General features: G+C 38.8%; 1 protein-coding gene across 1 annotated transcript in view; it reads left to right on the forward strand.

Annotated features, from left to right (window-relative positions):
- zda (peptidyl-prolyl cis-trans isomerase zonda) overlaps positions 1-22,138 on the forward strand; it is a 184,417-nt gene that overhangs the window by 137,653 nt on the left and 24,626 nt on the right. Inside the window, exons 6-7 of the mRNA XM_067145935.2 lie at positions 16,542-16,709; positions 21,406-21,612. Of these exons, the coding sequence (XP_067002036.2) occupies positions 16,542-16,709; positions 21,406-21,612 (375 nt within the window). The remainder of the gene's footprint in view (positions 1-16,541; positions 16,710-21,405; positions 21,613-22,138) is intronic.

Below are 22,138 nucleotides of genomic sequence, written 5' to 3' on the forward strand. Positions count from 1 at the left end.
AACTCTTAAGTAAAGGGCAAATGGTGCAAAATATTTTGCAAGAATTAAGGCCAACAACTATATTTTTAGATATATTTCAGTGTCACTAATACATTGGCCATAGTACGTGACATTTTAGTTGTTAAAAACTTTTGAAGTAAACAATAAGCATTTCAGTTAATAGACATTTGTGTTTCACACAAAACATAAACATCGCATATTGGAACTTGTAATTTGCACAAGAAGGAACTGACACTTAATAATTGGACTTATAGGCCATCCATGTGTTGTTCGGTATTCAGCCCGAAGGCTGGTTTGATCCTCTGCAGCTCCGCCAACAACTGTCATAAATAGCCTAGGCGTCACTGAAGAGGCGTACTAGGGAAATGAGGAGTCGGGTAGTTTACCGTTGCTTTCCTCACCGAGCCAGCCGCTGCTATTACATATCAGTCTGCCAAGCCCACTGAAATGCATGCACCAACCAACCCTATGAGCTATATTTTCATACCATTCATAACAGGGACTGGCTGCATAAGCAATGGTATTACTAGCATCACTCATACCTCAGTCACTTTCATATTATCAAAGCCAAGGATGAGACTGAGACAGGTCAATGAAAGTAACAAATTTGATATAGCCCATACCAGAAGACACAGTGCACTCTAAACACTACATCTCGCCAGCAAAGGCATGTAGCATAAATATCATTTTAAATATTTAGCGTTATGTAAAGGCAAATTGTTGCAATATTTCATTATAAAACAACGCAAAAACTAAGGCAAACAAATGTTTTAGACTCTAATGTATAATAATTACACTTTAAAATATCTTAATGTGTTTATGTGAAATTTTATATAAGTCAACACACATTTATAGTCTATAGTTTTTTATTGAAAGCTTAAAATAGTATGTAATGAAGGTCCTTAAGAGGCATAAGATAAAAATGTAAATATGATTCTGATATAGCTGAGGATGACCTATAAAGGGTCGAAACCGGTCCTAGATATATAATATTTTACATGTAAATAAATGTATTGATTAGGTGGAATTTTTCTTTCCTTTTGTGACGATTGGTAAATATCAATACGGAAAATGAAGTTCATAAATCAAGATAATGACTAGACTTCCAATTGTGGATTGGATTGATCACAGCGTGAATTGGGGTTTCTCAAATTATATTGACTAGAATTTATCACTGCGTGAGTTCGGGTTTCTTCAGCTGTTATGGTCGCCTGAGTCGTAAGAATTTTTACAGAACCGGAATCTTGGTTAAAATCGTTAATATTCAATTTATAGTCCACATATAGTTGGAATGATATATTGTAAATTTAAGAGGGCTTTCTTTTTGTACGTTGCTTTAATTTCATTTCTTATCCAAATCTTGTTGACCTTATTCTGAATTCTATTCGTATTAGTTATACCCTTCCTTTGCGTGGATTCAAGATTATGAACAATGCATTAACCTATTTTATAATGTCTAGACTTCCAATTGTGGATTGGATTGATCACAGCGTGTTGAAGCGTGTAAGTAGGATACATATTGTTGATTTTATTAATTGCTTATCGGATAAAAATATTTGGAAAATTCAGTCATTCTTGTTGATAAACTTCCCATTGGTGCATATTCGATCTGGGAGGAATATGAGTTGTCTGTAACTGGATAAGAGAAAAAACGGGGAATTAGAATGATGAATGTGGAACCCAATACGGTAATGAATGTAGAGTGAGTGTTTTTCGTATGAACTTACTTGTCTTGTCGACGTTAGCTGGAATCAATTGTTCCGGTTGTGTCTGAATGGCTAAGCTTGCTGCTCCTAGTGTAGTTATCGTCCAACCTAGTCCCAGAGAAAACAAAGACAAACAGCTACACCACCCTTACATATAATAGCCCGGCTATCCATCATATCACTAATATTTAAAAAAAAAAACAGCGTCAACATAGCCTTCAAGACAATAAATAATAATCAGAACATATTCCTCAACCACAGTAGAGTCAATAACAACATCATCATTTACTCAGGGTCAGGTGTTTATAGGTTAAAATGTGCCCAATGTGAGTTCACATATTTTGGACAAACTGGGAGGAGCTTTTATACGAGGTATCTGGAACATTACAATGCTTCCAAGCATAATAAGTATTCGGCTATGAGCCAGCATATGACTGAAACAGGCCATAAGTTCACCTCAATAGAAAATGATTTGACGGTCATTAAAAGCCTAAGCAAAGGGAAATTATTGAATGAAACGGAAAACTTGTACATTAATTTGGATCAAACTTATAACAAAAATAATAATCTTAACGATGTCATCGATAACAAAAATCCGTTATATGAAACAACTCCAAGGTTAATCCAGGCCATAAATCGGAATTAAGTTCCCAGTATGTTTAAATCACAGAACGTATGCACTCCAATAGCCTCACCTAATGCCAGGCCCGCCCAATCCAATTCAAGCAACGCCTTTCAAGCAACAATACGGACGCACGATTTGAAACTCACGCCCCCTTCCCCACCACGCTCCACCCCTCCGCTACAGCATCAATACTACACTAGGAGCAGCAAGTTTAGCCGTTCAGACACAACCGGAACAATTTATCCCAGCTAACGTCGACAAGACAAGTAAGTTCATACGATAAACACTCGCTCTAAATTTATTACCGTATTGGGTTCCACATTCATCATTCTAATTCCCCGTTTTTTCTCTTATCCAGTTACAGACAACTCATATTCCTCCCAGATTTAATATGCACCAATGGGAAGTTTATCAACAAGAATGACGGAATTTTCCAAATATTTTTATCCGATAAGCAATGAATGAAATCAATATGTATCCTACTTACACGCTTCAACCTTAAAACATAACCATGCTTCTTTCTAAAGGAATATTCAAACTGTTTCAAACCCTAACATGAACGACTTTAACGAAGGTTCCGGTATTGTTAAAATTCTTACGACTCAGGCGACCATATCAGCTGAAGAAATCCCAACTCACGCAGTGATAAATTCTAGTCAATACAATTTGAGAAACCCCAATTCATGCTGTGATCAATCCAATCCACAATTGGAAGTCTAGACATTATAAAATAAGTTAATTCATTGTTCATAATCTTGAATCCACGCAGAGGAAGGGTATAACCAATACGAATAGAATTCAGAATAAGGTCAACAAGATTTGGATAAGAAATGAAATTAAAGCAACGTACAAAAAGAAAGCCCTCTTAAATTTACAATATATCATTCCAACTACATGTGGACTATAAATTGAATATTAACGATTTTAACCAAGATTCCGGTTCTGTTAAAATTCTTACGACTCAGGTGACCATAACAGCTGAAGAAACCCCAACTCACGCAGCGATAAATTCTAGTCAATATAATTTGAGAAACCCCAATCACACTGTGATCAATCCAATCCACAATTGGAAGTCTAGTCATTATAAAATAAGTTAATTCATTGTTCATAAATTCTGGCAAAGTTAATGCACATATTGTACATACTGTACATATCGTAAACTATGTAAATAGCATAAGACAATTGTATTTAATATTAAGTTAGTTTACTATAAGTTCCAATGTTTATAGTTTAATTCTTGACCTTAAGATTAATATAGGCTGAAGATACCCATAACTAGGGCGAAACATGTCCCTAACTGGTGTGTTTAATTCATGTAGAATTTAACCACTAAAAATATATATTTGTATTGAAAAGGTGGACACAATAATTTTAATCTTGAAAGAGTTCACTTAGTTGTTGATTTCACGTTTTTGGACTCTATAATTACCATTTGTTCAGAAGTGATAGAGGCACGTGTATCGGATGGTCACGTTATGTTGAAAGCCCAGAGTGGTTTGAGCCCATTTTTAAGATTGGAAGCTGTGCGGGACGAAAATCCGGCATGAGGTGAGAATTGAGCTGTACTGTTTTTGACAATGAAATAGATAAATCACGATGCCTAAGATGATGTAAGGTCGATTCCGGTGTTGTGAGTGGCAGAATCCACGCACCGAGGATTAATTATTAAATTACATGTTTGAAGAGTTCCAGTGGGATAAAAGGGACTTCAAATGAAAAGGGAGGAATAAGTTAGCAATCGCAGGCATTGGATGTAGTTGACCAGCCGCGATGTGCCATGGGATTTGAGGTATCTTGGGAGGACATGGTGTCCCCATAAAATTAACGGCAGTACGAGAATGAAGGTTGCGGTTCCGAATACCGTGGTGTCCCGATCGTTGTAAATCGGATCTTGGTGGTTCACAGTGGGACTCAACATGTGTGACTAAATTCTAGAGAGTGGAGATAAAAATAGAAAACTTTCCATAATAATAATAATAATAATAATAATAATAATAATAATAATCCAAGTGAATCTTGTCTTAAATCAATTGCTTAGCGCCAAAGTAGACCGAAATTGTAAAAGCTTATGCATTAACCATAAATATCGCTAACGGTAGTGTGACACGTGAAATTAAGTTACCATAATAATAATAATAATAATAATAATAATAATAATAATAATAGTATGAAGAGGAATAATAGGAAGAATTTATTAGATTAATTTGAGAATAATTATGGTGAGATCAATGTAAAATATTAAATCCATGATGAATAAGTGATACGATAATGATAATCTCCACTGATGAAAATAATAATAATAATAATAATAATAATAATAATAATAATAATAATAATAATAATAATTACCGGGCGAGTTGGCCGTGCGCGTAGAGGCGCGCGGCTGTGAGCTTGCATCCGGGAGATAGTAGGTTCGAATCCCACTATCGGCAGCCCTGAAGATGGTTTTCCGTGGTTTCCCATTTTCACACCAGGCAAATGCTGGGGCTGTACCTTAATTAAGGCCACGGCCGCTTCCTTCCAACTCCTAGACCTTTCCTATCCCATCGTCGCCATAAGACCTATCTGTGTCGGTGCGACGTAAAGCCCCTAGCAAAAAAAAATAATAATAATTTATTATGAAACTGATCATTGATTTGTGCGGATTAATTACGAAGAAAAACGACCCTTCATTTGAAACGTCGGCAAAAGATAGCATAAAATCATCCCGGATGATAAATGATAATAATCAAATATAGGATGATAATTGAAATTAATGATAATAATAAAATAATTGATGGTAATCACAGAATATGATAATGATCAGATAAAGAATGATAATGGTAATGATTTAATAATCATAGGAAGATATGATAGGGATGTCGTCATGTGTCGAATTGGTCGGAACCAGATGTTGGTTTTCCACGTGGGAGATTGTTGGCGGTAGGTGCGAAATAACCCACGGTCGGCACAGGTCTTCATTGTGCGAGCATTAGTAATGAACCTTTCCGTACGTCTTGTCGTATTGACAAAAGTAAATATTGAGATAAGCTTTGAGTTAACAAGCTACACCTGGCATGTTCGTGAATCTGGAAATATAGGCTAGAGTTTGTCCATACAATAAATTCCCATTTTAGATACGATAACATTTCCACGGTGGGGATCCGGCCCACTAGAATGTACATACCGGAAGTGACTCATGTCCAACGGAACGTGGAGATGACAGTAAATAGTTACTCTCATGCCCACGTCTCCGAAAAAAGATCTCTAGTGGTGAAACGTCCACTTATACGGATGTGGATTCGATCCCCGGTAACCCATGGGGCGAATTCACCAAATATTTCACACTACCAGAGTAGTGAGGTGAATTCAAATGTAACTATGTATTCTTTTTCAGGATGGAAATTTCTAAGTGTAATAATTGTAATCACTTGCTGTGTGCGATTTAAGTAAATAAATTGCTCCTTATTGCAATTTCAATAGGAAACAGTTTTCATATTTTTTTATTATAGTTAGTCCAGTAGGCCCATGGAATTTAAGTTGTCACTTCCCAGTCCTATTGTGAAGTCTATAATTTGTATCTATGAATGAGCCACCCCCTTTTGCCTTAATTTGCATGCCCCATTCATCCCTGTGTTCATTTGGTGCACCTATATATGTTTTTGTTATTGATTAAAAATTTTAATATCTTTTACGAACTGATCACCCCTGAGATTAAGGCTAGTCTGGGACTCAGGAGGTGAGCGGGTGCAATATGTTTATCGGCTTAGTGCGAGTGCGTATTGGTTTTGTCTTCAATACTTCAAAAAATTTTTGTTCTTGAAGGTTTAACTTATTAAACAAGATTATTATTTGGTCTTATATTCTGAATTCGAGACTTCTGAAACAACTAGTACAACACAATCTTATCTCAAAAAATACCACAACAGGATGTAAATGGATCAGAGAAGTAAGAGAGGATCTGAAGGAAATAGGCCTTACAACAGAAGACTCCACAAATAAGATAAAATTGAATACAAAACTCAAGAATACAAACCTACGCCTTACCCTTACACAAAACAAACCAACAACACGCATATTTTCAACTGAGGAAAGGGCACGAAGATCGGAGCGTCTGAAGAAATACTGGGAGGACCGCAAAGTCTGAACAATCCCTTCAAAGAGCCCTGAACGACGGGCTGACTAAAGTAATCGTATGTGGTCATAAAAGAAGAAGAAGTAGAGGGATTTTTTTTTTTTTTTTTTGTTGTTGTTCCATTTGGGCCTGCTATGGACCATGTGGTTCTTATCTCTAGCAGCTTTCTTCTTTGACCAGTACTCCTTCATTCTTACACTGTGAATGTCTTTTCACTCCTTAGTTCATTTCACACCTCCTCCCAGATGTACTGTTTTTTCTGTTAGTGGCTGGAGAGAGTTTGATGTTCTGATCAACGTTCTGTACCTATTCCTGTCATAGATTTCACTGAGAGCAATGTTCAGTTCTTGAAGGTCTTTTCTGAAAGTCTTGCCCACTTGGCATTAGTCTCTTTCCCTCTAGAGATGGTGTGGAAGATTCTGGAGGTGAGTCTCTGATTGTCCAGTCTCATGACATGACCATAGAAGTTCAGTCTTCTCTTCCTCATAGATGTTGTAATGCTCTCCACTTGTTGATACAGTTCGTTGTTGTGCCTGATACTGTACTTGCCTTCTTCTTTAATAGGGCCCATGATTTTTCTCAGGATCTTCCTTTCCTTCAGCTCCAGTTTCTTAACTTGCCCTTTTCTTACCATGTTTAGGCATTCTGAGGCATATAGTACTGACGGTCTCACTACAGTAGTTTATTGCTTGATTTTGAGGTTAAGGGAGAGGGATTTGGATTTGTACATACTCTTACATAGGTGGTAGGTGCTTTCCAATTTGATGCATCTGCTGTTCATGGCGTGATCTTCATTCATGTTTGGGATTATCCATTCTCCTGGATATTTGAAGGAGTTAGTCCTTTGTACTGTTTTGTCCCCCCAGTGGTATTGATTTGGGTGCATCTCTGATGGTGGTGATAAACTGAGTTTTGTTGATGGCGATCTTCAAACTTACTTGAGCTGTTGTGTGGTCGAGAGAGGATAGTTGATGAATAGCTTCCTCCACACTGGATGCCAGGAGTGTAAGGTCGTCTGTGAAAGCTAAACAGTTGACTGTTAACTTGTCTTTCTTGTAGCCTATTCTCAATCCATAGCCATCCTTTAGCATTTTCGTCCACTCACGAATGGCTTTTTCAAGTAGGCAGTTAAAGAGTTGTCTAACACTTGTTTTGATCTCAAAGCTCTGGGACAGTTTCCCTCTGAAATTGATTCTGGCTGTAGTGTTAGTAAGAGTTGCTTTCACTAGATCCAAAATTTTCTTATCTAGTCCCAGGTAAGCAAATGCCTGGAAGAGTGACTCTCTGTCTACTGAATCGTAGGCCTTCTGAAAGTCAACAAATGTTGCCACGTAGGGTGAGGCGCTTAAGTTTTTGTAAGTGATGATGGATTTGAGGTTCAGGATTTGTTTGGCGCATGACCTTGATTTGCAAAACCCAGCCTGGTACTCTCCGATGCAGGAGTCTAGTTGAGCCTCTACTCTTCCGAGTAATACTTTGGAGAGTATCTTGTACGTCACTGATGCAAGGGAGGGCTTTTATTATCAATTGGATCATTTAGGTTTTTATTTATGTTGTATTTCTGGTCCAAGAAAATGTACAAATTCTCGAACTCGGTCATAAATTTGTCTTTTTCGGTTCTTTTTAAAATTTGGAGATCTTGTTCGATTGTGATAAAACTGTGTCCTGTGTCTTCCATATGATTACTCATTGCTGAATATTATGTTTCTGGGCATTAAAATGCTCGGCATATCTGGTTGTGAAACTTCTTCCGATATGACCGATATAAGAAAAATTGCACTCGGCACATTTTAGTCTGCAAGTGCCGGAACCGGAATATTTGTTGTCGTCGGAATTTATTGTGTTGTGGTTGAAAAACAACTTTTGATTTGAGTTTTGAATCTTAAAGGCCATTTTAATTTTATGCTTTTGTAAAGGATTGGCAATTTGATGTATGATCGGATTGGTGTAGTAAAGGTTGCATATTTTGACTTGCTTGTTTCTATTGGGGAGAGGTTTGTGGCTAGTTTTAATTTAACTTTGTTGATTATTTTACGAGGGCCATCCGGAAAGTAGTACCCGTTAGCGCCGCATGAAGCGCTGATGACGCGGGTAGCCGCTGGTCAAGGTCAGACCGCGTCAGTGGCTTGTCTGCCTGCTCTGTGCGAGGTTGCATGACGCTAGCATTGCCTGTGTTGTGTCTGTGATCGTTTAAAATGTTTAAACAAATTGAGAACCCCGTCAGTTGTGAAGTGAGGGCCGTGATTAAATTTCTTAATGCACGAAACGTTCGACCTTGTGATATTCATCGCCAATTAACGGAGGTGTATGGAGACAATGTGATGGACGAGTCATCTGTTCGGCACTGGTGTCGCAACTTCAACCTGGAGAGGGGGAATACACACGACGAGGAGCATTCAGGGAGACCATCTGTCATTACAGAGCAACTGCTGAGCGCAGTAGACGAATGCGTGAGGAACGATCGGTGCGTCACAACTGATGAACTCTGTGAACATTTTCCTAATGTGTCTCGAACAATTGTTCATGAAATTGTCAAAGACCATCTGCATTATTAAAAAATCTGTGCAAGGTGGGTCCCTCGCATGCTTACAGAGGAGCACAAAACCAAGCGTATGGCTGCAGCGCTCACGTTTCTGGGACGTTATTCCGATGAAGGAGACTCTTTCCTGACTCGCGTCATTACTGGGGACGAAACATGGGTTTGTTATGCATCATCTGAGAGTAAACGACAGTCAATGGAGTGGCATCATGCTCATTCACCAACCAAACCAAAAAAATTCAAGACAATTCTGTCCACCAGGAAACTCATGGCAACCGTTTTGCTGGGATCGCCGAGGTGTACTGCTCATTGATTTTATGGCCCGTGGAGACACAATTAATGCTAATGCGTATTGTGAAATATTAAAAAAATTACGGCGGGCAATACAAAATCGACGGCGAGGTCTATTGTCTGCAGGCGTCATTCTCCTTCATGACAATGCCAGGCCTCTTGCAGCTGCGATAACACAACAACTTTTGCAGCAATTCAAGTGGGAAACCTTCGACCATCCCCCATATAACCCGGACTTGGCCCCTTCGGATTTTCATCTCTTTACGAAGCTTAAAGACTTTCTGGCGGGAAAAAGATTTGACAGCGATGAAGAACTTAAACAAGCTGTGACTCTGTACCTCAATACGCTGGCGGCGGAGGACTATGACGCTGGAATACAAAAACTCATCCCACATTATGACAAATGCTTAAATTTGCTTGGAGATTATGTGGAGAAGTAGTGTAAAGTATGCTCTTTCCAATAAAAGTGTGTACATTTGTTAATACAGTGGACCCTCGATTCTCCGTTTTTCGAGGAACCATAAAAATAAAACATACAACACGGAAAAACTGAAAATCCGGGAATGAATGAAAACCATCAACAATTTGGCTAAACATCACAAAAATGAAATATGTATAATTATAATCTTACAAAAACCCCAAAACGAAACCAAACTACAGCCCCAATGGGACTTTGCCTGCCAAGCGATCGCTACTCAGCCCAAAGGCCTGCAGGTTACGAGGTGACGCATGGTCATTGTGACGATTCCTCTCAGCCGACATTCCTGGCTCTCTAGATCGGGGTCGCCATCTCACCATTAGATAGCTCTTCAATTAAAGGTAATCACATAGGCTGAGTAGACATGGAACCAGACTTATATCCAGGTAAAACTACCTGACCTGATCGGATTTGAACCCGGGCCCTCTGGATGAGAGGCAGGTATGTTAGATCGCGAAACCGCATTAATTACCGGTAAGCGAGTTCAAAGTCTCGAATCTTTATATTAAATTTTACAGGGGAATCTTTGTCAGTTTCCCGCAAAAACTTTTTTTAGTTCAGCAACTTTGATTAGCCAAACTCTTCGAAAAATCTAATAACGCCAAGCCAAACGACAATCGACCACAAGTAGTTTTTAATTCTCTCATCTAATAAAATAAAGCACATTAGATACAAAAGCGCCCAACATGATGGTGAAATCCCTTCTTTTCTTAATCTTTCATTGCAATTTGGTCTCCGGAATACTGTTTGTAGGCAATTTCTGGAAATCTTGTACCGCGTAAATTAGGCCTGCATCGACTTTTAAAGGTTATGTTGAACTAAAAAACATGCTTTCGAATGTAAGTATCGATTCTCAAAAGTTCTCAACTGCATTATATTCAATTATGCCCATCACTAATCCAATCAAATTGGAAAGATAAAAGAAATATCATCAAAACTTCAGAAATTTCGGTTATTCGTGACCTTGTAGCCATCTGGAAAGCGCGCTTGCTGCACGTCAGTAATGGTACCGTACGAGTTGAAAGTGATAAAAACCATTTAAATGTAACGTGCGCAAATAAAACGACTGCAATTTTGGTTTTTTAACACGAAAACGTAAAATTCCCAGTCTTACATTAGGACCTAAACAGTAATACGCAATCCCAAGACCTCCCATGGCTTTCTTTTTTAATGTAAGGCGCAACATCTGTTCTGGTCTTGCTAACATAATCGTGTACGATAATATTAAAATAAATAGGCCCTACTAAATTTGTGTTAAAAAGGAGCAGTTTCGATTCCTGCCTGAAAGCCCAGTTACTCTACAGTGTCCTGGGGAAAGTGTCAAAAACCTGTTCGGCAGTACGATCGAAAAAATGTAAAAATATAACCCTGGAATAATGTGGACGTTTTATAAGTGCAAACATTTGACGAAACTTGTTCCGTCTTCAAACAGAGCTGTCGAAATGCGCCGTATCTCCTTACAATTGTTGTGGCCACTCTCTGCTTTATGATTTTCCGAGATTCTCTGAACAATACCACCCGAATGCGATGCAAAGATGGTCCCTTATGCAAGTTCACTGCCGATCGCTTTTCCAGTACCCGGTACAGTACTTGCTCTAATTATCGCAAGATACATAGGTATGCCATAGCCGTTCTTTCATGAGATACAGTTTATTAAAAAATGAATGATCAAGGATTTACCGTTGATGGGACTAGAATTTCTGGACGGTTGATCTGGGAAATCGTTTCTTCGAGGAACAGATAATGCGGGATGTTTACAACGTAATTTAATTACAATGCTCGCGGGACGACGTAATTTGAACGCACGTTCCAGGAAAACGTAGTTTCCGGGAACGGATAATCGAGGTTCCACTGTATTTACTCCTGTGTCTTTATTCTGCAAACGGGTACCACTCTCCGGATGGCCTTCGTATTTATTTTATTTATGATTGAGGGATTTCTTTTATGGTATTTATTTCCTTCTTTAGTTTAGCGGCCAAAAGAGGAATTTTTAGTGCTCTGTACACTAAACTGTAAAATAATGTAACTGTGGGAGTAGAGAATTTTGTTTTATGGTTGTGAGAGTAAAAGGGGATTTCCTATAGATTTGAAAGTCAAATTTGTTTGAAGTTCTTGTGATGGTGATATCGAGAAAATTAATTGCATTATAGTCTTGGTCGAACTTGATACAGTTCTCTAAGCATGAGCAGCCCCAATTCTTTTATCGTTTTGTTCACAGGTACAGTGTTTAGACCAGATGCTTCCAAGATATGAAAAGGGATCAACCTGTTCCAGTGTTGTGTCTAAGATGGAGATGGAGATACTGAACTCAGGAAGAGTTAATCCTGGGGCAGGTTGTGCCATGAGACTACTTGTGATTAGTACCCTTATGTGAGGAAGACCACGGGTCTGGGTGTTGCCTGTGTTTGCAACCGAGCTCGATAGCTACAGTCGTTTAACTGCGGCCAGTATCCAGTATTCGGGAGATAGTAGGTTCGAACCCCACTATCGGCAGTCCTGAAAATGGTTTTCCGTGGTTTCCCATTTTCACACCAGGCAAATGCTGGGGCTGTACCTTAATTAAGGCCACGGCCGTTTCCTTCCAACTCCTAGGCCTTTCCTGTCCCATCGTCGCCATAAGACCTATCTGTGCGACGTAAAATAAGTTGTAAAAAAACATGGAGTTTCTCAGAAAGTGGTACTACTAATAGGTAGTGCAGGCCCATTCTGAACACAGGGAAACAGACACATTCACACATTCCAGCACAGCGTTACGGCACATGGACATTAGTCCGTGCAGCCGAATGCCCCCCCCCCCGCCGCCGCGGTGGAATACACACGATCAAATCAATTCACCACTACTGATCTGCATTCAGGGCAGTCGCCCAGGTGGCAGAATCCCTATCTGTTGTTTTCCTACCCTTTTCTTAAATGACTTCAAATAAACTGGAAATTTATTGAACATCTCCCTAGGTACGTTATTCCAGTCTCTAACTCCCCTTCCTATAAATGAATATTTGCCCTAATTTGTCCTCTTGAATTCCAACTTTATGTTCATATTGTGATCTTTTTTACATTTTTAAAGACACTACCACTGAAACCTGTTTGTCTACTAATATCATTCCACGCTATCTTTCCACTGACAGCTTGGAAACATACCATTTACATACCTGCCAACCCTTCCAATTTACCCGGAAACTTTCTGGTTTTTAACTCGTCTTCCAGTTTTCCAATTTATTTTTACTTCTTCCGATTTTTTACTAAAATAACCTCTATTACGGCCAATACTCTTCCCCTACGATAAAGGATAAATTCTTATGTGCTTGTGTAATTTACGAACCTCATTTTCAAGCGTATTTATTTGATACTTTATTTCATGAGTGTTTCATCCGTCGCCTTCATGTATTGTGTTTCCCGCTCACCACAGCTGGGGATTCGGGGCAGCGATCGTCCTGCAAGCAAGAGGGTAGCGCGCGCTAACGACTCAGTTAATCGGGACGAAAGAATGAGTTTGTTATTGTGTTGTTTGCGTGCTGTTAACATTGTTTCTGTGTGTAGTTTCGTTGGAGTTGTAGGCCACGTGTTTTTTTCTTGCATTTCTATGTTTTCCCTCTCTGTCAAAGTCATACATTAATAATGTATGGGACATAATGAATTGTTTTGTATGTGGTAGTTTCGCGTATTTATAAGTGCATAATTTTAATGAGTTGAATGTTTTTAAGGGGGTTGTGTCACTGACAGTTTCTGGCATTTTCTTTTCTCGTTATTACAAACGTTATCTCCAAGTGTTCAGAGATACCTATAAATTTCCGTTCATTTTACCGTCTGATAAAGGAAACTACCGTACCTTCTCGCGTAATTAACACCCTTGCATAATTTACGCATCTCAATATTTTTGGGTCCAAAGTGGAGAAAAAGAAATGTTCACATATTTGATGCACTCACAACTTCGAATAGCCATCGCTCAGCTCTGGTTGCGTTTCGAAACAGAGATGTCAACTACTCAATTAGCAGGCTTCCTATTGCAAAAGCGGGCATTCCAAACATAGGGCAACGTTCTGTTATTAGCTGTCAGGAAATCCCACTGCATTCGTTTCACGAGTGTTTCGGGTACGGGACATTCTGTGATCACAAAATTGTTTGTCGTTCCACAGTATTGGAGTAATACTGCATCATACAAACTCGCGGTGATCAGTTACGCCGAAACATACGGGAATAGAGCAGCGGGCAGCAAGTGAGACGTGCGCTACCGCGGTAACAGCGGCCAACAAGTCTCGTAAAGCATTTCGCGGACCAAAAAGTAGCAAGTTTCCGCAAGTAGAGGATTATCTTCTTAAATATATGATTTTGTTACGCAATGTTGGATAAGACGTTTCTCACGAAATGCTGTATTTTGAAGAATGAGTAATAGCTTGAATACAGCTGTGTAAGCTCTTATAGTGTTGTGTTTTACTAGGCTTTATACCTTGTCAAGTGAAGAAACATGTGTCGGAAGTTAGATTGACATATACATAATGAAACGTATTACGTTCATAATAATAGTAAAATAGGTAACTTAAAAACTGTGTTGATTGACATATTAAATATAAACCATGTAAAACACATTAATTGCACACAACACTATAAGAGCTTATACAGCTGTATACAAGCATATTTACCTTTTTATACCTGACAAATTGATCCAAGAACTTGTTTTATTTGTAAAAATTGAAAGGTGATAGTACAAATGTACATAGCAATGTGTTTTACCATGTATTGTAAATTTTTAATGTGTTTCATATAGTTATCATTTTAATATTAGTCTTCAAACAAACTTAAAATATACGAACAGGATAACCACTCGTATACATGACTACTTAATGTCATTCAATACAAAATTGTTTTAAATTTGGCAAGGTATTACTATTGAGAATGTGTAGTCTAATGTAAATGTATGACAGCTGAAGATGACTTTGTGAGAAGTTGAAACCGGTTCTGTTTTTAAGAAAAAACTCTTAATAAATAGGTATTGATCAGGTGGATCTCTCTTTCTTTCTATGATATAAATAATATTATTCGCATGATTGTAAGTGTCATAAAAGCATAAAAAAGTCTTCAATATCTGTATCATAAAAATGGTGCATGTAACATGTCTTGCACATGCCATACATAGAGTGGCCAAAGAAGTTTAAGGGAACTACCCTGTTACCATGTTTATGTTTTCTTACTTTAAGATTTTAAATTTAATGGTCAATACGCATGGTAACTGTAGATATGTATGCCTTTTATCCTGACCTTTTTTTCACGTAGACTGTGATGGAATATATGTGGTGAAATCCAAGAATTAAAAATCTTCCTTTCTTTGGTTTCTAAAAGTTGGCAGGTATGCACTTAGTCGAGCAGTACTTTTCCTTTCTCCTAAGTCCTCCCAGTCGAAACTTGGCAATGTTTTTGTAACGCTACTCATTTGTCGGAAATCACACAGAACAAATCGAACTGCTTTTCTTTGGATTTCTTCCAGTTCTTGATGAGGGTCCCATAAACTGGAAGTATACTCTAGTTGGGGTTTTATCAGAGGCTTATATATGCCCTCTCCTTTACATCCTTACTACAACCCCTAACACCCTCATAAGCATGTGCAGAGATCTGTACCCTTTATTTACAGTCCCACTTATGTGATTACCCCAATGAAGATAGTTCCTGATAACTTTCACTAATCACGGACCTGGTGTGAATATGGGAAACCACAGGAAACCATCTTCAGGGCTGGCGACCGTGGGGTTCAAACCCACTATCTCCCAGATGCAAGGTCACAGCTGTGCATCCCTAACCACTCGGCCAACTCGCCTGGTGCTCCATGGTTCTACGTTGCCTGTGATTACTAACACTATGTGAGAAACACCACATTTGGCTGGTGCCCATGATTAGTACCACTATGTGAAGAAAACCATGGGTTTTCGTTACCGGAGAGTAGTTCTATTATGTAAAAATACACCATGGGATTTGTTACCTATGGGTTTTACCATAATATGTCGCACACCATAGGTCTACAGTGCCTAAGATTGGTACCACTATGTAACACCACGAGTATACGTGGACTGTGATTAATTCCACCATGTGAGGAACACCATGGGTCTGCATTGCTTGTGATTAGTACCCTTACGTGCGAAACACCATAAGTTTGTGTTACTTGTGATTGGTGCCATTGTGTGTGACGTAGCATGGGTCTACATTACCTGTGATTAAGACCACCATGTGAGATACGCCATCAGTCTACGTTACATGTGATTAGTAGCGCTTTAGGTTCTGCTTTACCAGTGATTTGTACCATTATGAGGTGCCTGCCCAGTAATTGACATTGTGAATTGGATCATCTTATTGTTTTTGTTTCATGATCATTTTTTCATCACCATTCATTTTATACTCTAATCGGTGGATAAAGTTTGGAGTTTTCATTTCATTGCAGCTCGCACATTAGGGGCTGATGACCTAGCTGTTACGCCCCTTTAAATAACAATTATCTTCATCATTAAAATCCACTCAGCTGTACACAAATCACTCCCTTAGCTGAGCCACAAAGGCAGATCCTGTCAGACCAAATATGAATACTGTATTGTGCTGCAAGAGGAGAACTTGGTAAAATAATTCAGAACACTGATCCACTTCGGTGTAAATGACTGTACAAACATCATGATCAGTGATTCTTGTTCATGAGTGTATGGGCTTTCTGGGAGGGGTTCCAGTCTTTGTGGGGTTATAGAACTGTACAATCAACTTCACTAATTGCACATGTATCGTGTTACATTGATCTTTATTTGTCTGTTTCTCAGGAAAATGCTGAAGATGAGCGCAGTCTTCTTGAAGATCGTCTCAAAGTGTTCAATAACCTCGCTGCTGCACAAATGAAAATCAAATCATTTGACACAGCCTTAGAATCTGTGGAGAAAGTTCTTATTTGTCAACCTGAAAATGTGAAGGCTCTGTTTAGGAAAGGAAAGGTAAGAATTGCATGAATTTCAGGGTAAGAAATTATGTTCTACATATAGGGATACTAGTTTTCGTGAAAGACAGATTCGCAAAACGTGGTTATGTTGTACATAAAGCAAGTACATTCTGTTTCAAGCCCTCGTAGGTTGATTCAGTATCAATTTATACTTGCAAAATAATGTGAAGTTCTGATGTTTTCAACATTTTCTTTTTTGTTCTGGAGAAGAAGATTCAAATTTTTGCATAACATTTAACAGAGAACACTGAAATTGTAAGGTCTGGTACCTCCTGGTATACTGCTGGGCGTAACAGTGTGCTTAATGTTTTCGAGTAGGGATGGCAAATGCATGCTTCGAGAACTTGCCATGTTCCACAGAAGTATTACAGCGAAACCTTGTTAGTGTGCTTCTCATATAGCAGTCGCAGGACAATTTCTTTGCGCATTAGAGCCCTGTTAGGTGTCCTTTTCAGGGTGCCTGTAGGGCCATCATATGTACCGTGTTGGTTATCATGAGACATAAATCCTGCTGTGCATCACCTCTACAGGCAGTCCCATGACGTGGTTGAAGTGAGACATGTTTTATTACGTTAATTTTGTTACCATTTCTTTGAAAACAAATGATTTCTTAACATGCAAGTTATAATTGCAACATAACTACATGCAGTGAAAATGTCTTAAATTACTTCCTTTTTAGTTTAGTTTTTCTTTTAAATTTCTTGATTTTCCTGCAGCATTTACAGAAATGAAACCTTTTCAGATGATGTATCTAACTTTATAGTACAATATTTAAGTAGTTTCATCCCAGAAAGGACAAAAATAAACATTTTACGCTGATTGTCATTTTCTAGTAAACCGCTGAGCTTATAATTAACTGAATATTGGTTATGATTTCCAATCTGCCAGATTTTTATAACTTGACGTCATTAGACTGCAACTTGCATCCACTGAAGACAAGGCTGCCAGGCAGTGCCGCTTGGCACTAGTCTCTATATCAGCAAGATTCTGTGCACTTAACTGTACACAGTTTTCAAGTTATTCTATAAACCAATCACAGAAACAGTTGGGTGGTTCTGAAGCTCACGTTCCTTGAGCGAGTTGGCCATGTGGTTAGGGGCATGCAGCTGTGAGCTTGCATCCTGGAGATAGTGGGTTCGAATCCCACTGTCGGCAGCCGTAAAGATGGTTTTCCGTGGTTTTCCCATTTTCACTCCATGCAAATGCAGGTGCATTACCTTAATGAAGGCCACGGACGCTTCCTTCCTAGTCCTATCCCTTTCTTATCTCATTGTCTCCATAAGACCTGCCTGTGTCAGTGCGTCGTGAAGCAAATTGTAAAATAAAAAAATAGAAAAGAACAATAAATCTGGAGCTCTCAAAATCTAACACTTATTGAAAGGGAGGAGTTCTATTAGGGTAACTTTCTTGGGCAGTTCTTGTGTGTTACGAAGTGCACATATCATGCACTTGTTAGGGTAAGGCCACACAGAAAGCATTTCGAAGCAGCAAGTAATAACAAGCAGTCCTGAGCAATTGAGCGTGTAGAATCAAGCCATCTGTTGAACCTGCTCTACTGCTTGATATCACTTTTCAGATTTATCTTGCAAAGTGGAAAGTTAGGAAATTTTTCACTTTTCAAGCCTATTACGTTCCTCCATTGGTACAGAAATGCAAAGTGCAAAGAAATGAAGTGAAAAGTTTTCAGAAATCTTGCAAAGAGATGATTCTCTTTTCAGCTGTTAATTAATATGTGTGTACACTAGTTTCTCGGCGTAGAATTTGGTTTAGTGATATAAACATGTTACGACGAGGGCTTTTGTTATCAAGTGAGGACAGTGGTGAAGAAGTTACGACAAGAGCTTTTGTCCTCATCAAGTGAGGACAGTGATGAATCCAACAAGAAAACGTATGAAGACAGAATTCATTTTCATCAACATCATCATCATCATCATCATCATCATCATCAATGTCCCACTCCAGTTGCCCAGGTGTGGTTAACAAGCCGCCTCCACTCCTTTCTGTCCTTCCACTTTTCCTGCTCCATTACTTCCGCCACATGCAATCCAGCTTCCCTAATGTCCTTCCAAATCTGATCCATCCATCTTCTTCTCGGTCTTCCAACTGGTCTCTTTTCCTTAACTTCTCTTTCCAATTCCCTTGTTACTACCCGTTCCTTTCCCATTCTTTTTACACGTCCGAACCATCTCAGTCTTGCTTTCTGTATGTTCTGTACTAACGGTTCTATATTCAGCTCTTCTCTGATTTTAATATTTTGAATTCTATCTCTTGTCTTTTTTAACCGTTGTTCTTAAAAATTTAATTTCTACTGCTTAGTTCTTACTATCTTGTCTCTTATTAGTTACCAACATTTCTAGTCCGTATGTTACAATTAGTATGAAATACTGTTTATATAATGTTAATTTTGTTCTTGTGGGTACTTTGTCATCCCATAAAAGCTCTCTGACTTGATGATAAAATGTTATACATTTACTTAGACTGTTCTTAATTTCAGGGTTGATTTCATTACTTCCATTAATAATTCTACCCAGATATGTAAACTCTTCTACGTTCTCTACCGTTCTCCGTTTATATTCACTTGGCTTCTCTTTTTCTCTTTGCCATAGTGCAGGACTACAGTTTTCTTTTTACTAATTGCTATTCCAAACTCCTTCAGATTTTCATTCCAAATGTCCAGTCTCCTTTGTACTTCCTTTTTTCTCTTTCCCCAGATCATAACCTCACTTTTGACGGAATTTCGCGAGTGTTTTCGTGTTACCGCAGTACAAGCTGATATATTCTTGAAATGATTGGTCATTTATTGAAACCTGCAACAAGAAAGGTCAATCCCTTTCTGAAAAAGAACAAATTCTTATATGCTGACATTGGTTAGGAAATGGTGCATGGTGTAGCAGCAATGTATGGAACATCGAAATCAACTATTTGCAGAACTGTAACTGAAGTTGTAGATGTGATAGTAAATGTAATATATCCTAAGATAGTACGTTGGTCTGATAATCCACATAATATAGCACAGAATTTTTAATGAACGGATGCTTTAAGTGTGTGTGTCTCTCTCTAGAGAGAGAGGAGAGAGAGAGAGATTGTCAGAGAGAAATTGTCTTTCTTTCCCATGATTGAAACTTTGAAACTACAGGCACCACGATTATATCGTCAAGTTCGCCGTGAAAAATAAAGCATTAAAATCATGGAGTATTATGCAGTTTGTCCATGGATTAAACTTGATTGGATCACTCATACATAGAGGCACCTGTTTGTAGTGAAAATTTTGGCCCAATTTTGTGATTTTTAACAAGTTCTTTTGGTATATTTTTTGCTTATCTTATTTCCTCAAAAATTTAGCTGATTTCATTTCCACTTTTTGGCAATAAATTATAAACCAAAGATCATTTATAGCTTATATGCAGTAAAACATATTTTATTTTTACATATGTACAAGAAACATGAGAGTTACACACATAACAAAGCATGGATATTGGGACAAATTTTTATCCTGCCCGCCTACACAATTTACACACCAGTCTGAAAAAGGCAGACATACCGTGAGTTCCATATTACTGGGAGTCAGAACTATTCTCCTGAAAATGTTCTGTTCCTATCACCGTTACTGACTTCAAAAAATGCCCATATTCTGATTGTAGGGATAGAATGGTAATCACGTCTCATCTGCAGGAAATACCAACTGTGTATGGTACAAGATATTCTGATGTTGAAAGTTCTTGTAGGATGGGAATTTGCTTTGTTAGATGAGAGACTTCATCCTTTTGAAATCATATTTTATTATGCTTCTTGGATTAAAGAGGAATTCCACATAATTTTGTTAGTTATTTTGCAGTTTTGCTTAAAAATAAATAATTTTGCATTTCGAGCCAAATTTGTAATATTTCGCAAAACTTTTGCGGTTTTGTGCTGTGCCAAAAAACAGGTGCCTTTACTCATAAGCAAAGACTCTTCACTTTGTGAAGAAATAGAAAAGTAAAACCTAGATCATGGTGGAACAGAAAGACTTTGCACTTTGCAAGAATTGAAAAGTTGCAAAGTTTGTTCGTGGAACAGGCCCTCCTTTCTGTGTGGCGTCAGCCCGTCAGTGTGGGAAGCAAACTTTCTGTGTGGCCTCAGCCCGTCAGTGTGGGAAGCAAACTTTTGTGTGGCCTCAGCTCGTCAGTGTGGGAAGCAAACTTTCTGTGTGGCGTCAGCCCATCAGTGTGGGAAGCAAACTTTCTGTGTGGCCTCAGCCCGTCAGTGTGGGAAGCAAACTTTCTGTGTGGCCTCAGCCCGTCAGTGTGGGAAGCAAACTTTCTGTGTGGCCTCAGCCCGTCAGTGTGGGAAGCAAACACTAACACATTGAAGCTTTTTGCTGATGCAAGGATGGGAAAGTAATGGCTGTGGCCTTCACTAAGGTACAGCTGCAGCATTTTCCTCATGTGAAAATGGGAAACCATGGAAAACCATCTTCAGGGCAGCTGACTGTAGGATTCAAACCCACCATCTCACTACTGAGGAAACGTTTGCAAGTTACTGTACATGAATTTAGCAGTCTGAGAATGGAATGTAACATACTTCTATGCATTTTCCCAATGATTTTCTTTTTTGCAGTTCTGTGAACTCTGTTTAGCTTGTTTGTGAAGTAAGGCATGAGTTATTTCTTTTGACAATGATTACCTCATTAAAGGCTCTGTGTTTGTTTCTAGATTCTCGCTGCTAAAGGAGAAACGCCTGTTGCTATCACTGTTCTTCGCCAAGCAAGTCAGTTGGAGCCGGAATCAAAAACAATAAAGCAAGAATTACTTCGACTTCTAAACCAGAATAAGAGAGAGACCAAAATGGAGAAGAACTTGTACAAGAGAATGCTGGGTCAGGACAAGAGTGCGGAAACAAGCTCCTCAAAAACCTCTAAGGTACATTTCTCTTATATATTAAGTATCTAACTGGGTAAGGACTAGTGTGCAGAAACAAGCTGCTCGAAAACCTCAAAAGTACGGTTCTCATAATATATTAGCATCTAATTGGGTGAGGCCTAGAATGCCAAAACAAGCTGCTCGTAAACCTCAAAAGTATGAAAACAAGCTGCTCGAGAATCTCAAAGGCACAGTTCTCTTAATATATTAGCATCTAACCGGGCGAGGACTAGAGTGCAGAAAACCGGGCGAGTTGGCCGTGCGCGTAGAGGCGCGCGGCTGTGAGCTTGAATCCGGGAGATAGTAGGTTCGAATCCCACTATCGGCAGCCTTGAAAATGGTTTTCCGTGGTTTCCCATTTTCACACCAGGCAAATGCTGGGGCTGTACCTTAATTAAGGCCACGGCCGCTTCCTTCCAACTCCTAGGCCTTTCCTATCCCATCGTCGCCATAAGACCTATCTGTGTCGGTGCGACGTAAAGCCCCTAGAAAAAAAAAAAAAAAGAGTGCAGAAACAAGCTGCTCG

The sequence above is a fragment of the Anabrus simplex genome, chromosome 4 (assembly GCF_040414725.1).
Source record: "Anabrus simplex isolate iqAnaSimp1 chromosome 4, ASM4041472v1, whole genome shotgun sequence".
Lineage (NCBI taxonomy): Eukaryota > Metazoa > Arthropoda > Insecta > Orthoptera > Tettigoniidae > Anabrus > Anabrus simplex.